Here is a 16,906-nt window from a genome sequence, read left to right on the forward strand (position 1 = left end):
TGAAACTATAAAAAGAAACATACCAGAAATTCTGGAGCTGAAGAATGAATTAGAAAGATGGGAAAGAGCAGACCACATGGAAGACAGAATTGGGGGCTCAACGATAGAAATCTAGAAGTGACTCCGGTGGAAGAGCACTGAGTGTGAAACAATGAAAGAACCCGACGAGAACCTCCTGCCTCCATTAGAGAGCGACAAGGGCACGGAATACCAGAGAAGAGACGAGCAGAGGGAACAGGCTGATTCAACCAAATAACTGAGGAGAACTCACCAAACCTATCAAAGGGCTGGACCCTCAAATTCAAGAAGCGAACAGAGCTCACGTTGTCTTTAATGTGAATATTCTGCCCTGCTGCCTTCTATCCTGTTACAAATCCACTGCACTGGCTCTCCCTCCTGGGAGCACAGCGTGCCTCTCCCTGCCACCTTCCCCGCCACCCCCCCCCCCACGTTACTGTTAGGTTCCTCACTCCCAAGCTCTACCAGCCCTGCCTTTACCTCTATAATTGTTTCTTAAGCTCATTTCTTCTAGGAATTACTTTTTCTACCTCTGCAAGTTACCCAGTAAATGTACTCTTACAAAAAAAAACCCAAAAAACAACTTAGTTGAGGTATAATTTGCATGCGGTTACAATGCACCATTTTCAGAATACATGAGTTTTGACAAATGTATATTCCCATGTAATTACAACCACAAAACAAAAACAACAAAAAAAGAGAACATCTTCCAAACTGCGCTCCCACACCCCTTTGCAGTCACCCACCAGCCCTCAGGCCCCAGCGGGGGCTTGTTTCCTGTCACTCTAGGTTACTCTTTTTTAAAAAAAACTGTATTTGTATTGAATTCAGGTGAGGGAGAGGGGAGGGGGAGGGAGAGGAACATTAATGGTGAGAGAGTATCACTGATCAGCTGCCTCCTGCATACCCCCTATTGGGGATTGAGTCCGCAACCTGGGCATGTGTCTTGACTGGGAATCGAACCGTGACCTCCATTTAAAATATTTAAAGAGAAACCACCAGCCAAGAATATGTCCAACAAAGTTAGCCTTTAGATCTGAAGGCTAAAATAAAGCAATAAAAGGCTTTTTCTGACAAACAAAAGCTGCGGAACTTTACCACCACAAGACCTGCATTACAAGAAATGTTTAGAGGAGCTCTTCTACCGGAAACAAAGAGATGATCGTGTATTAAAACTGTTGAGCCCTGGTCAGGTAGCTCAGTTGGTTAGAGCATCGTCTTGATATGCCAAGGCGGCGGGTTCAATTCCAGTCAGGGAGTCAGCCAATGAACATATGTAAGTAAGTGGAATAACAAATCTGTGTTTCTTTCTCTCTCTAAAATCAATCAATAAGAACTTTTGAATAAGAAGAAAAATAGAAGAAATTGCAACTCTGTTTTAGAATATAGTATTGAACAAATATGACATAAAGGTTAAAGGGGAAAGGGTACTTGAAAGAGAGACTATAACTGCAATTTGGAAATGAGCACATCATAAAAAGGGGTGCTTTGTGATGATCCCTTAAAGGGGGGACAACTGAACTTACACAGTTGAGTGGAGCCGCGATCAGAAGGAAAAGAACCAGGGTAAGCGTGGAACTTTCATTTCACATAAACCCAACGGTAACCACAAAACAGCTCCAGAGCTGAGACACGACAACCACCAAGCTAAAAGGCAGACAGAAGACACGGGATAAAACGGCTGCAGCTGAGTCCTCACAAATCAGCAATCATCCCAGACGTAAATGCACTGAACTCACCCATCAGAAGGCAGAGTATCAGCACGGATTAAAAACAAGACCCAACTCTATGCTGCCTTCAGGAGACCCTTGATCCTCCAAGCACTGGCATCCAGAGTGGGAGTAGCTGTACTTACATCAAACAAAACAGATTTCAAGATAAAAAAGTTATTAGAGCTCTAGCCAGTTTGGCTCAGTAGATAGAGCATCAACCCATGAACTGAAGGGTCGTGGGTTCAATTCTGGTCAAAGGCACGTACCTCGTACCTCGGTTGCAGGCTTGATCCCTAGCCCCGGTCGGGGAAAGTACGGGAGGCAACCAATCAACGTGTCTCTCACATCCATGTTTTTCTCTCACTCTCCCCTTCCCTTTCGCTCTTTCTCTAAATCAATGGAAAAATATCCTTGGGTGAAGACTAACAAACAGGTTATTAGAGACCAAAAATAGATAGTATAATGATAAAGGAGACAATTAATTAGGAATTAACACTGATCAATATATATGCACCCAGCCCAGCCAGTGAGGCTCAGTGGTTGAGTGTCAATCTATGAACCAGGAGGTCACAGTTCCATTCTGTCAGGGCACATGCCCGGGTTGTGGGCTCGATCCCCAGTGTGGAGTGTGCAGGAGACCGCTGATCAATGACTCTCATCACTGATGTTTCTTTCTCCCTCTCCCTTCCTCTCTGAAATTAATAAAAATATATTTTTTTGTAAAAAAAAGATACCTAAGAGACAAATGAAAATGACAATATAACACACCAAAATATTTGGGATGCAGCAAAGTGGCTCTAAAAGGGAAGATTATGCATTACAGGCCTATCTCAAGAAACATGAAAAAAACTCAAATAATCTAACATTAAACCTCAAAGAATTTTAAAAAAAGAAAAGCACAGTCAGAAGGAAGGAAATAAAAACTAGAGTGAAAATAAATGAAATAGAGAACAAAAAGAAATAGAATAAAATTGTCAAATTTCTGGCTAAATTATGGAAACAAGAGAAAAGACTCAATAAAATCTTAAATGAAAGAGATGTTACAATGAACACAACAGATATACAAGTATTATAGAAGAACTAGAGGCCCAGTGCATGGATTTGTGCACCAGTGGAGTCTGTCGGCCTGGCCTGCAGGGATCGGGCCAAAACTGACTCTCCGTCACCCCCCGAGGGGTCCCAAATTGTGAGGGCGGTTCTCAGGCGATGCACCCTGGAATCGGGCTCCCTCCTCTCTGGTTCCAGGTGCATCACCTGAGAACCGCAGCTGCCAAGTCACTGAAGCTCAGCAGCTCCTGTGTTGACTGTCTGACCCCTGGTGGTCAGTGCGCATCATAGCTACCAGTTGAAAAGTCGAATGGTCGAATGGTTGCTTAGGTATATATATACATATATATACTAGAGGCCTGGTGCACGGATTTGTGCACTAGTGGGGTCCCTCACCCTGACCTGAGCCCTCTTGCAATCCAGGACCCCTTGGGGGATGTTGGACTGCTGGTTTCCCGATCCCCGGCAGTCTGACATCCCCCGAGGGATGTAGTGCTAGAAGCGGCAGACGGCCAGGGAGGAGCCCAAGCCCAGGCTGGGCACCGCACCGCTCCCACTCATCCCGGCTCCGCTGTGCCTGCAGTCGCCGCCGCCGCTCAATAAGCTCATTGAGCAGTGTTCTTGCTGTGGGAGCACATTGACCACCAGGGGGCAGCTCCTGCGTTGAGCATCTGCCCCCTGGTGGTCAGTGTGCATCATAGCGACTAGTCAAATGGTTGACTGGTCGCTTAGGGTTCTAGATAGATTAGATAGATAGATAAATAGATAGATAGATAGATAGATAGATAGATTAGATAGATACTATGAAAGGTTATATGCCACCAAATTCAATAACGTAGAAGAAATAGACAAATTCTTTAAAATATATAACCACCCTAGACCAAATCATGAGGTACTGGAAACCCTAAATAGACCAATCACTGGTAACAAAATTAAAACAAAAAAAACCACACACCTCCCTCAAAATTAACAAAAGCCCAGGACCAGATGGCTTTTCTACCCAAATATTTTCTACTCAGAGAATATTCTTCCTCCAATTCTTCCCAAAAAATTGAAGAGAAACTTCCTCATTTTATGAGGCCAACATTACCCTGACACCAAAACCAAGCAAGAACAACGCAAAAGAAGAAAACTACAGACCAATATCTCTGCTGAGCATAGATGCAAAAACCCTAAACAAAATCCTAGCAAATCAAATAAAACAAAACATTAAAAGGATCATATACATTATGATCAAGTAGGGTTCATTCCTGTGACAGAAGGATGGTTCAACACATGCAAATCATCGATGTAATAATACACTAAATTTACAAAATAAGTCATATATTAATAAATGTAGACAAAGCATTTGAAAAGACCCAACATCCATTAATGATTAAAACATTCAATAAAATGGGTACAGAAGTACCTCACATAATAAAGACCAGTCCTGACAAACCCTCAGCCAATATCAGTCAATGGTGGGAAACTGACAGCTTTTCTCCTAAGATGAGGAATAAGGAAAAGATGCCTCACCATTGTTACTCGCCATAGTATTTGAAGTCCTCGCCAGAGCAAATAGGCAAGAAAAATAAAAGGCATCCAAACTGGGAAGTTAAACTGTCCCTATTTGTAGATGGCATGATACTATATAGAAAACCTAAAGATGCCACCATAAAATTATTAGGAAAAAAATAGTAATGTTGCAAGATACCAAATCAGTACATATGTGAACATCTGATTTATGACAGATGGCATTACAGAGAGGAGAAGAAAGATGTGCTTCTCAATATGTAGGATTTGAACACTTGGTTATATCCATTTGGGGGAAAATAAAGGAAATTGAATAGTGCATACACATATCAATTTTTGGTGGGTTAAACATTTAAATGCATGTGTGTGTGGGTGCATGTATATAGATAATGTAGAAAAATATTTTTATGACAAGAGGGTAGAAAAGGATTTATCAAGACACAAAATACAACCCATAAAAGAAAATATTTGGTAAGACTGACTGCAGAAAAATTAAGAATGACTATCAAAAGATGTAATAAGTAGAATGATAAACTACAACAAACAGAGAACTTTTTGCAGCACATTTATTCTACAAATGATTAGAACCCAGGACACATAAAGAACTCATGAATAAATAAGAAAAATACAAACTCAATGGAAATAGGGCAAAAGAGCCCAGCTGGTGTGGCTCAGTGGCTGAGCTTTGGCCCAGGACCAAGAGATCACTGGTTTGATTCCCGGTCAGGGCACATGACCAGGTTGCTGGCTTGGTGCAGGAGGCAGCCTATCAGTGATGTTTCTCTATCATTGATGTTTCTATCATACTACACCTCTCCCTTCTTCTCTCTCTAAAAAACTAATAAAATCGTATTAAAAATAAAAAAAGGACAAAAGATATAACAGGCATTTCCCAGAAAAGAAAACATGAATTGCCCATCAACACATAAAAAGACACTCAATCTCATCAGTAAACAGTAAAATGCAAATTGAGAAAAGAACCTTGACCAGAATGTCATACCTTATACAAAAATTAACTCAAAATGGATCACAGACTTAAATGTAAAACAAATCTATAAAGTTTAGAAAACATAGGAAACAATCTTCAGTATCTGGCAGGAGGCAGATTCTTAGCCATGTCATCAAAAGCAAATCATTAAGAGAAAAAAAATCTGTGAACGGGACTTTATCAAAATTAAAAATGTTTGCTCTGTAAAATATGCTGTTTAGAGGAGGAAAAAATAAGCTATTTGTAAACCAAAACCTTAAAAAAGGACTAGTATTTAGAATATATATTAAGAACTCATAAAACTCAACAGCAGCCCGGCAAGTGTAGTTCAGTGGTTTGGCATCAACCCATTAATCAGGAGGTCACGGTTCAATTTCCAGTCAGGGCACACAGGAGGCAGCCAATCAGTGATTCTCTCTCTTCACTGATGTTTCTCTCTCTCTCTCCTCCCTTCCTCACTGAAATAAATGAAAATATACTTTTAAAAACATTAACAAAACTCAACAGTAAAAAAAAATTAAACAATCCAATTAGAAAATGGGCAAAAGACATGAACAGATATTTCATGGAGTGAATAAGCATATGAAAAGATACACATTAGCCATTCTCTCAATGCAAATAAAAACCACAACGAGATGTCACAACATACCTACCAGAATGGCTAAACGTGACAATACGACACGCTGGCACGGATTCGGAGAAACTGGGTCACACACGTTGCGGGTGGAGATGTAAAATGGTGCGGCCACTCCAGAAGTTTGTCAATTTTTAAAAACAAAACACGCAGTGACCATGTAATCTAGCGATTGTACTACTGGACATTTATCTCAGAGGAAGAAACCAACATTTACACAAACACCTGTGATGAATGTTATAGCAGCTTTATTCGGGATAGCCAAAAACTGGAAACCACCCCCATGTCCGTAACTAGAACGAGCACACCACGGAAACCACGCAACCACCCGAGGGGACGAACTGTGGGCCCCACAGCCACCTGGATGAATACCAGAGTATATGCTGAGAAAGCCCAATCCCAACAGTTACAGATTTTTCAACCCATTTATACATTCTTGAAATGACAAAACTGGAGATGACAAACAGATCAGGGGTTGCCAGGGATTAGGGATGGCGGCTGGGGGGGCGGGGGGGGAGGAGTGTGGCTCTAAAAGGGTAGTTAGAGGGAGATGCTGATGGCAATGGGACAGTTGTGTGCAGACTGTAGCGGCGGTCACACAAAGCTACACATGAGATGATATATAACAAACCATCCTCACTGCCCAGTGTCCATTCCTGGTTAGATACTGTATTATAACTAAGATGTAGCCACGGAGGAAAGCAGGGTGAAGGGTACCTCTATCTTTGCAAATTCCTATGAATCTGTAATTTCAAAACAAATAGGTAGAAAATAAGTAACAGCTCTAAATTGGTACCCTGGAATGGATCCTGCAACTGAGAAAGGACATTAGAAAAACTGATTTAGTTATTTCTGTACCAGTGTTAACTTTTAGTTTTGATAAAGGTACTGAGGTGATGTAAGACGTTAACATGAGGGGAAGCCAGATGAAGGGTACGTGGACCTCTACTGTGAATCTAAAGTTATTTCAAAACTAAAATCCTGACATCAGCCCCATTACAGCCTCGGTTTGTTTAATTTGCCGGGTGATTCTAACTGCAGCCCAGGTGGGGAACCCTGTTCTGGAGAGAGGTGACTGTACAGTTCAGTCCTCAATGTCGTCAGCAGGTTCTGCAACTTGCACAGGCAGACTGATACCAGCAAGCTCACCCCCAGGCACCCCGTCGGCATTATAGACACAGAATTACGGCCTGACCGGCCGTTTCCCACCCGGACTCTGCTCTGGGGGTGAATTCCTAGAGAACAGCTTCTCGGCAAGCAGGCCACCCTCTGACCTTATAAGGAGCCTCTCGGCCAGATTCCTCTGAGAAAGGCTCCAGAAACCCTCCGTGCCCTCCCGCTCTAAGACCCTAGGCCCCTGTGCTGCCTGCTTCCGCGCAGCTGAACCGTGGACGGTAAATAAACAGGAAGGAAAAGACAAACAACCAAGAGAGAATCTTGTTGCTCCCGATTCTCTAGAACCCATAGCGAGGGACAGGAAACAGGCAAAAGCTTGAAATGTTTCAGAGACAGAAACCTCATGTTTTTTAAAAGAAAGGTGGCAGGGATCCACCTGGCCCTTATCCAACCCTCCCTCCCTCACGGCTCTCCACGCACTCCCAGCCCCACAGCCCGCCCACCCACCGGAAGCCCAGGAGGAAGGCGTGAAATCGGTCTGGTAGTTGGTTCCTCTTCCTGGGATCTGACCATGAAGAAAGGATGGGGCACAGCAGAGCCCTTCCTCTCACACACGACCTCTCGTTACAACACAGAATGTGGCCTGGGGGGGTGAGGACGGCTGGCAGGAAGCTACTCCGTGGCCAGGCTCTTCGTCCCCCAGGCAGATGAGTGGCGGGAGGCGCAGGCCCCGCCATCCTGTCGCGGGGCCAGCGACTTGCTCAGGGCTCCGCCGGGTCAGCCAGCCACCTCCACGGGAGGGGCAGGACTAGTGGCACCGACTTGTGAGGAACGGTGCTCCCAGGCTTGGCACAAAGGACAGGCTGGGGCGTGCCGAGACGTGGCACTGTCGGGAAGCCGCCAAGTTCGCCATGACAAGGCCATGGGTTTGTACCCCCAGCCGACACTGGTGCTCTTGTTGCTCAGAAAGTGCTGCCAGCAGCAGCCGGTTGACAGAGAAGCAAAGCGAGTACAGGCCGCGGCCACGGGAAGGCCGCGATCGCGCACTCACATCATGGCGTGGTCGTCTCAGAGGAGGCTGGGCCTGGCCACGGAGACACGGTGTCCTTCCTTCCATCCCTTCAGAAGCAGGCCTGGAGGGCGGTGCCGCCAACCCCATTTCTAGAGGGGCAGCCTGCAGGGGCTCCGGCCCTGCGCCTAGGCCTCTAAAACGTGGCCGAGGGGGTGAGGGCGGCTGGGCTCTCTGCTTCCCCACGTGCTTGCCCGCTCCCAGGCCTGGGCTGCCTGGCAAGCAGTTACACTCCTGGGTTCCGCCCAGGGCTCTCCTCCGCTGGGAGGCTGGGCCCACCGTGGTTGGACCCTAGAGGAGAGAGGAAAAGGAGAATTACTACCAGGACGGAAAGCGTGACGATCCTCTGGGGGACAGGAAGGGGCAGGGCAGGCAGAGGCGCCTCAGGGGTGTCGAGGCAGGCCTGGGGGTGACTAGCTAGGAAAACGGTCGGCCTGACGGCCTCACAGACACCACTTAGAGGACAGGGTCATCACTGAGGCAGCAAAGCAGGGGCTGGGTTCCGGCCACAGGAGGCTGAGGCCGTGTGCTGGGCAGGGGGAGCCTGCCCTGGAAGGAGCTTTAGTCCCCACGGCGGGGCGGGGGGCCATGAGACCTCCTGTCTCCAGAGAAATGAAATGAAAAGCAGCAGAAGGGACAGAGAGGCTCCCGCACCATGGAGAAATGCCCCCGGCCGGGGAAGCGGGTTCAGAGCGCCTCCCAGCAGAGCTGGGGAAGGAGAGCCAAGCCAGGGGAAGGGCAGGTATTTACCTTGGTGTTTTCTTAAAACAAAAAACGCTCACTAATCCAGTCAATTATCAACTGCAGTTTCCAAATGTGCCAAAGAGGGAAAGGTGTACGGGGCAGGCTGGAGAGAGCAGAGAGAAAGAGAGGAGAAGCTATGGAGCCGGACCCGCAGAGCCTCCGCCCGCAGCACCCAGGAGACGGGCACTTGCTGGGCAGGAGCCCAGGCAGGGGCATGCGCTCTGCGTCCGGCTGCTTGGAACAGAGGGTCAGGGAACACGGAGTCTTCAGTGAGCTTTCCCTTGAAAGTCCAGTTCCGTGAATGCTGAATGTGGAGGAGGTACTGTGAAATGCAGGTCAGGGGTCAGAAAACTATTTCTGTAAAAGGTTAGTTCTGCCCTAACCAGTCTAGCTCAGTGGATAGAGCGTCAGCCTGTGGACTGAAGGGTCTTGAGTTCGATTCCGGTCAAGGGCACATGCCTGGGTTGCGGGCTCGATTCCCAGAAGGGGGCACGCAGGAGGCAGCCAATCAATGATTCTCTCTTATCACTTATGTTTTTCTCTCTGTCCCTCTCCCTTCCTCTCTGAAATCAATTAAAATATATAAACATTTTTTTTAAAAGGCCAGTACTTTCAGGTTTTGCAGGTCACATAGCCTCTGTGACAATTTGACTCCACTATTGTAGCTTAAAGGCTGCCACATACAATCTGTGAACAAACAAGTGGGTCCCAATAAAACTTTATACATGCCCTGGCCGGTGTGGCTCAGTTAGTTGAGCATCGTCCCATGCACCAAAAGGTTGCCAGTTCGATTCCTGGTCAGGATACATGCCTGGGATGTCGGGGGCGTGCGGAGGCAACCAATCGATGTTTCTCTTTCTCTCTCTCCCTCCCTCTCAAAAATCACTAAAAACATATTTAAAAAACAAAACACAACTTTATTTACAAGAACAGGCAAAGGGCCAGATCCACCCTCTGTCCACTTTACCGACCCTGCTACACAGGCAGTCAAAAATAACCGTGCTTCTAAGCGTGTCCTCTGGGAGTGGTTCTGACCGCACTCCTGAAGCAGTGCAGATGACGCCTCCATGTGTGGAGTGACAGTGAGTCAGCCCTCCAGGGTGGCAGAGGCCGCAGCAAGACGCCAGAGAGCCAAGGCCAGGAGCAGGACAGTGGGTGCGCCTCACAGGGGCAATGTCAGCGCGTTTGGGAGAAAACGGCCCCCAGTATGACTCCAGAGCAGGACGGTGTCCGTTACCAAGGGGACAGGACGCACAGGCTCCCCATAAGTTACTCCCTGAGGGGACTGACTACGAGCAGCAAAAGCCAGAAAAGGACTTAAAAAACCTTTGGAAATCCAGCAGAAGACGAAATGAAGAGAAAACCATCCTTCTTAGACGTAAGTCTATACTCTGAACACGACACACACAGTCTGCGTGGCGGATGGGGCCAGGAAAGGCTCCCACACGAGAAAACCAAAACCAAAGGCTCCAGAAAAAACTTGTTCTGAGAACCAAGTCTAGTAGGGCAGTGTAACAAGGGCTGACACAGTCTGCGTGGCGGATGGGGCCAGGGAAAGGCTCCCACACGAGAAAACCAAAACCAAAGGCTCCAGAAAAAACTTGTTCTGAGAACCAAGTCTAGTAGGGCAGTGTAACAAGGGCTGTCACAGAATCAAAGGCCGTCCCAGGAGCTCACCAGCCCCCGAGGTGGCGTGGGTGTTCATTTGGGAGGGGCCCTGGGCAGCCCACACGCTAGCAACCCGGCCCAGGGTGGGTTTGCTTTCCCTGGCACCTGCACCTCACGGCTCAGAAAGTATCTGTATTATGGCACGATCTGAGCAGGCGGAGCTGTTCTCTGTGAGGCACCACAGGCTCCCAGCCTCCGAATGTTCATCTGGAAAATGAGCGTAACTACCCGTCTCCAACCTCAGGGACGGGGTCTCAGATGAGTCAGGACCAGTGAAGTGCGAGCTCAGGGTCCCACTGCGGGGCGAGCTGGCATTTCCGCCTGCAGCCTGGGGAAGCCGGGCACTTCTCCAGGGAGGCCACGCCCTGGAGCGTCTCTGACCCCAACCCAGGAGGAGCTCAGAGTAAAGGAACCTTCTCGATTAACAAGGGCAAGGTTCCCAGGTGCTGCCACTCCTCCCACAGCCCCTCTCACCGGCTCCTCAGCACCCGCCCTCCTCACCTGGGGAGGGTGGGGTCTGCCATCTCACATCACAAAGCTATACCTCCAACACAAGCTTCTTGCGCAGAGGAGCCAGGGCGGATGTGAGCGGGGCCTTTCTAGCTGAATGTGCGCACCAGCCACCCGCCTTCGGAGCCAGGGCCACCGGTACCCAAACCTGACTCTCTGGGTGACTCACCCTAGTCCTAAATGACCACATCTGAATGTGATCTTATTCCCACTTGACAACTATCCCCGAAGTCAACCCCCTAACAGGCTCTCAAGAGGAAATGCTGACCTCATATGCTCAAGTGCGTGCTGGTCTACAGAGCTCGGGGCCATCCGAGCTATTAAAAACAGCAAGAAGAGAGGCCGGGGAGACAGGGGAGGAAGAGAGAAGAACGCAGGGCAGAGAGCCGGTGTGTGCGTGCGCTAGCAGCAAGGCCCGGAAGGGCGCGTGCCTTCTGGGTTGTCGTGCAGAATGTGGCCTCCGGGCTCACCTGCTGCTGTGGCCGTCCTGTCACCGAGGAGCCGGGTCTGGCTGCCTGGGACGACCTGGAGGTCCAAGCTCTCAGGGGACGGTGGGAGGTTCTGGGCTCGGCTGGCCAGGAGTGCATTGAGGTACTGTAGCCGCGTGACCTGGAGGACAGAACGCATCACGGAGCAGGTGAAGCGCCTGCTCATACCACCCCCTCCTGCCCACAAGCCCTGGACCAGGCGGGAGAGTCACACTGGGCAGGATGAGGAGAAAGGAAGAGCCACAGGCTAAGGGCAATTGAGCACCGTGTCTTCAAGATCAGAAGGAAACGGTGCCTCGGCCCAGAGCAGCAGTCAGAGGCAGAGCCAGTTCAAGGTTTGCTCTGGGACATCTCAGACCAACTTCCTAGGAATTTACTCTCAATTCACACAAACTGGTGACCAGGTGGTCTAACCTTTGGGGACACAAAGCTGGTTTGAGGCCAGAACCAATGAGCAGTCCAAACCTTGATGAACTGCAGGTCAGAGAGGGCCCGCACGGTGTAGTCAGGACAATACGTGGAGAGGCGGGTGCCGTCAGCTGGCTCGGGCTGCGGGTCATGGCAGAGGGACTGGAGCGAGGACACGGGGGACTGGTGAACTGGGGAGAGGAACAAGCAGTCATGGGAAGCCCTGCTGGGAGCCGGGCAGCCCACCGTGGTGGGGACAACTGCACAGCCTCCAGAGCCACCCCACAGTCACACCGGGAGGGACTACGGCCAACAGCTTCCTCCAGGGAAAGGTGTCACAGGGATGGGAGGGGATAGCCCAGACGAGCCCTGAAAAAACACTGCCCCTTCCCGCACGACCCCGAGAGGAGAAAGTCCAGCAGGTCCTGAAGCAGACCACCCTGTAGGGGCCGAGCGCCGGAGGGAGAAAAGGGCAGAATCCTGGTCCTAGGGACCAGCCACAGCAGGGAGCCAGCCTCAGCCAGCCCAGTCTGCACTCGGGGTGGGGCTGCAGCTCACCCGAGGATGGGGCTGTCAGGGCAGACAAGCCATAGTAGGTGAACGCCCCGTTCTCGAACTTCAGGCCCTCCTTCCCGATCTCCACCTCAACCCTGCCCTGGAGGCGGAGAGAAACATGCGCACACATTACGCTTCCTGCCGGAAGGAAGCACAGCAGAAGGCACCCACTCTGATTACCAGGGTGCACCTCCATGTGCCTCCCTCTCTGGCCCTTCCCTGCTCTCCGACCCGGTGGGGGCCTGGCCCGGCTCCTGTTACCTGCAGGATGAGGATGAAGTAATCCACCGGCCGGCTGCGCTGGTACAGGTAATGGTGTGCAGCCAGGCGGTTGCTCTGGTCAAACCTCACCTCCTGGTTGACGCTGGGGTGCCTCAGCAGGTGCAACAGGACCTTCTCGGAGATTCGCAATGGGCTGAACACATCCACCTCTGCCCGCGGCAGAGAGAAGAGAGTGTCCACTGGGCCCTAAGCGGCCAGCGTAACCACACCAACGCCTGCTGCCCACCTGGAAGATCCTGGCTGGCCCTCGAGCCGAGTCCCCTCCCCAACACAAGAGGATGTGGCAGCCACACACACCAAGGTTTCCTGGTGGAGGCTCACCCAGGCGGCAGCAGCCTGGCCCTGCTTTTGGATGTTGGGTGGAGCAGGGCAGTCCCCTTGGATGACCTGAGAGGGTCCAGCAGGTGTCTCTGCTGCCAGGACAGCCAGGAGGAGCAGAGGTGCTCCCGGACACTCTCCTGCTTCCTGGGATGGGGAGGCAGGGGCTGCCCGGGGTCTCCTGACACCCTGGACTGGTAAGCGAGAGGGTGGGGACGAGAACCACCCTCATCCTCACCTCGGGAAAGGAAGCGTTGGGTGGCCAAGAGCAGCTGAGGCGAGATTTTCACTTTATACTCATTGTCAGACACCTTGAACAAGGAGAATTCCTCTTTCCGCCTGAGAGGGACACTGAGAGCAGCAGGCTTCTTCCTCACCATGGTGTCTCCTGGGATGGCGAGAAGGCAGCTTAGGCACCCGCAGCCCTCCTGCCAACGTGACTAAATCAAGGGGCATGTTGTCTGCAACCCTCCACAAGCCAGGGGGCTCCTGGGAGACACCTCGGAGCCCCCAGGACACACCCTTGGATGGTGCCCGGTTGTCATTCCCACCACACAGTAATCCTGGTGCTGAAGGACAGAGAGCTAGAGGCCTACGTGCAGCCACACCCCGAGAAAGTACCTCTCCTTGGAGGCGGGAGAAGATACTGCTGACAAGACTGACAGAAGCAAAGTGACAAGCATGTATGGTCATTAGAAGACCACTCGCCGGAAAGCAGGCATTGGAGGACCCCTGGTGCTAGCCGGTGGCAGCTCACTAGTCGCTCTGAGCCTGGAGCAGCCCAAGGAATGAAACTAAAGATGCTGCCGGATGGGACGCATCACGGGCAAAGCAGTTCTCCTGACAGCACACACAGGCACTGTGTTCCCAGTGCCATGGGAGGCCCCAGCCACTGAGCAAGGGCCCTATGTCCATCCTGCAGACCTGTCACCTCCTGAGAGGCAGATGCTCCTAAGACACAACCACGGGCCCCAGGGACACGTTCTGGGAAGACCCTCTTAGTCAAGGACAGGTTCTTAGTGAAGAACAAGTTTGAGGAGACACTGTACAAACCACCTGAGAAGCAAAAGGAGTGAGGAGGAGAGAGGCTTGGAAACGCCCATCAGGACAGAGGCCCCTCAGGTGGAAGAAGCAAGCGGCGCCCCAGCAAGCGCTGGAGCTGCAAGGCCATGGGTGGACGGGCGCCATGGCTCTGCCCCCCAGAAGGGGGCTCTCCTATGAGGGGCAACACTGGTCCACGCAGGGGAAGAACGGGGGGAACAGCTCGGCATGCCCTGGAACTGCAGCACACACCTCAGGGAGCCCCAGGCCGGCTGAGCCAAAAAGCTGCCAGGAGGCGAGACTCACGGTAGTCCTCGGACTCGTCCAGGATCTCGGACTTGATGATCTCCTCAATGACGTCTTCCAGGGTGACCAGGCCCAGGACCTCGTAGAAGGGGTCCCCTTCCCCCTCGTTGTTCACCTTCTGCACGATGGCCAGGTGGGACTTCCCTAGAGGAGGGGACGTGCATGTGACAGGGTTCCGCCCTGCATAAGCCCGCAGGACAGACACTGATGTTTGTGTCCCAATACCCACCAAGCACTGGGTGTGACTTTTCTGGTTTTTTTTTTTTTTTTAATATATTTTTATTGATTTCAGAGAGGAAGGTGGGGAGAGATAGAAACATCAATGAGGAGACAGAATCATCTATTGGCTGCCTCCTGCATGCCCCCTACTGGGGAATCAAGCCTACAACTGCTAGAGGCTAATTCTAGCAGGTCATAAATGCAAGTTCATCAAAAGGTGATGAACCTTGGGGCTTCAGCAGGGCTGAAAATCTGCATGTTATTGCCTGCTGCCAGATAGCTCAGGGCAGCTCACCAAACTGATAATACTTTATTGTTTACCAAACCTTACCTTTGAGATATATATATATATATATATATATACCGCAGTTTGCTGACCACTGCCCCAACATGATAATCTTTTAACTGCTTACCAAACCTTACCTTTGATATGTATATCTGCTTTGCTATAGGGCAAAATGTGGGAATAAAAAGCCCTGGGTCCGGAGATTTGGGGAACTTAGTTAACTAGAACTAAGCCTCCTCTGGCTCCCCCAAAATGCCTTCCAAATTCATATTTCTTCTCTAGCCTCTTTATTAATGTATGCACAGCCCCTTTTCCAGATTTCTTGAACCCTAGCAGATGCTGAGAAAGACCCCAGGATACAACCCCAGCATGTGTCCTTGACAGGAATCGAACCCAGGACCCTTTAGTCCACAGGCCAATGGTCTATCCACTGAGCCAAACCAGCTAGAGCTGGGTTCTTACTGAAGATTCTCAACATGCTCATGAGGACTGGCCTCACCTCACATGGGAGGAACCGAACCCCAGACACTGCACTCCCCGGCACAGGGCCCCCCAAGCCAGAGTCAGCCCCAGGTCTGTGCAGCTCATGCTGTCAATGTGGCTTCGCCATGAATGCATCAGATAAACTGTGGACACAAGGCACCAACTCCAGAAATGGAGGCTCCCCAGGACGGCTAAGTGGAGTCGAGAGAGGACCTCCAGCCTGACCCTCCTCGGGCCGATTTCCCAGTTCTGAAATCTGCCCTTCTTTCCAGAAGCCAAGGTCTATGAAAGTTATCCAGGGGATCTGTGTGGGAGCTTCCCCTTCCTCTTCTCTCTGTTACCTATTTGTTTAATAAGGAAATGTAAACTTGAAAAAAATCCCACACTTTCTGAGTGTCGGGCGTGTTGGGAAACCGTCAGGAGCTCACTCTGCCTTAGCTAAGCGCTCTTCGTCTATAAAACTGAATACATGCACAAGAGAAAACAATGCAAGCCACACAGGTAATTTCAAATTTTTGAGTAGCTACATTAAAAAAAAAAAAGACCCAGGTGAAATAAACTGATACTCTATTGTTTTAAGCCAATATAGCTAAAATGCCACTTTGACATGCAATCAATATACATTAATAGATGTTTTACTTTTTTGTGCGAGTCTTTGAAGTCTGCTGTGTGTCTGTCTGCATTTATAGCACATCTCAGTTCAGACTAGTTACCTCTCCAGGGTTCAGGAGCCACACATGGGTGGTGGCAACTGGGCTGTGCAGGTCCTGGGCCCAGAGCAGACTGGTCTCCACCACGCCCTTCTCCGTTACTAGTGAGAACGGCTGGCCTGGGGGAAAGCTGCCTGGGCTTGCATGTAAAGAGGGTATTTGCTTCAAGAATCTTTTGGTAAAGCAAGAAGTCAAGTTCCCTTCTTTGTGTGAATCATCCTTTCTACACCTCGGCTTAATCACAATTCTATGTGTTGAGTTTAGAAACATGCTCTGTGGATCTCCATTAGGCATGCGTGCCCCATTCCTGCAGCATCCATGCCCCCCACCCACCCCACCCCCAGGTCTGGACCTCTGCCACAAAGCTGGATGGAATACAAATGTGAAGACTCAAGCAAAAGCTATCTATCTACTTATATCTACCTATCATCTATCTATCTATCTATCTATCTATCCACATAAAAGGCTAATATGCAAAGTGTCCCCTACAGAGTCTGACCAGGAGACCAGGAGTTTGATTGCTCACTATGACATGCGCTGACCACCAGGGGTGGCGCAAAATGAAGGAAGGCCCTGGCCAGCAGCCAGAAGGCCCTGATCGCCGGCCAGGCCTAGGGACCTTACCCGTGAATGAATTTCATGCACTGGGCCTCTAGTTACTGTATTATTATTAGTAGAAAACCACTAGCAGGATGATCAAGAAAGGAATGAGGCTGTAAAAGAATAAAAGATAACACTTGCTGTAACTCATCAAACCTCAGATGCCATCAATTGTGAGCACAGCCTGACTGC

General features: G+C 49.9%; 1 protein-coding gene across 1 annotated transcript in view; it reads right to left on the reverse strand.

Moving 5' to 3' along the window:
- Window positions 1-6,137: 6,137 nt before the first annotated feature.
- Window positions 6,138-16,906, reverse strand: part of CNNM3 (cyclin and CBS domain divalent metal cation transport mediator 3) — a gene marked incomplete at its 5' end in the record, with an annotated part of 20,910 nt that continues 10,141 nt past the window's right edge. Inside the window, 7 exons of the mRNA XM_006773091.2 lie at window positions 6,138-8,387; window positions 11,489-11,627; window positions 11,972-12,105; window positions 12,473-12,569; window positions 12,731-12,900; window positions 13,308-13,457; window positions 14,417-14,560. Of these exons, the coding sequence (XP_006773154.2) occupies window positions 8,323-8,387; window positions 11,489-11,627; window positions 11,972-12,105; window positions 12,473-12,569; window positions 12,731-12,900; window positions 13,308-13,457; window positions 14,417-14,560 (899 nt within the window). The remainder of the gene's footprint in view (window positions 8,388-11,488; window positions 11,628-11,971; window positions 12,106-12,472; window positions 12,570-12,730; window positions 12,901-13,307; window positions 13,458-14,416; window positions 14,561-16,906) is intronic.

The sequence above is a fragment of the Myotis davidii genome, unplaced genomic scaffold (genome assembly GCF_000327345.1).
Source record: "Myotis davidii unplaced genomic scaffold, ASM32734v1 scaffold1065, whole genome shotgun sequence".
Lineage (NCBI taxonomy): Eukaryota > Metazoa > Chordata > Mammalia > Chiroptera > Vespertilionidae > Myotis > Myotis davidii.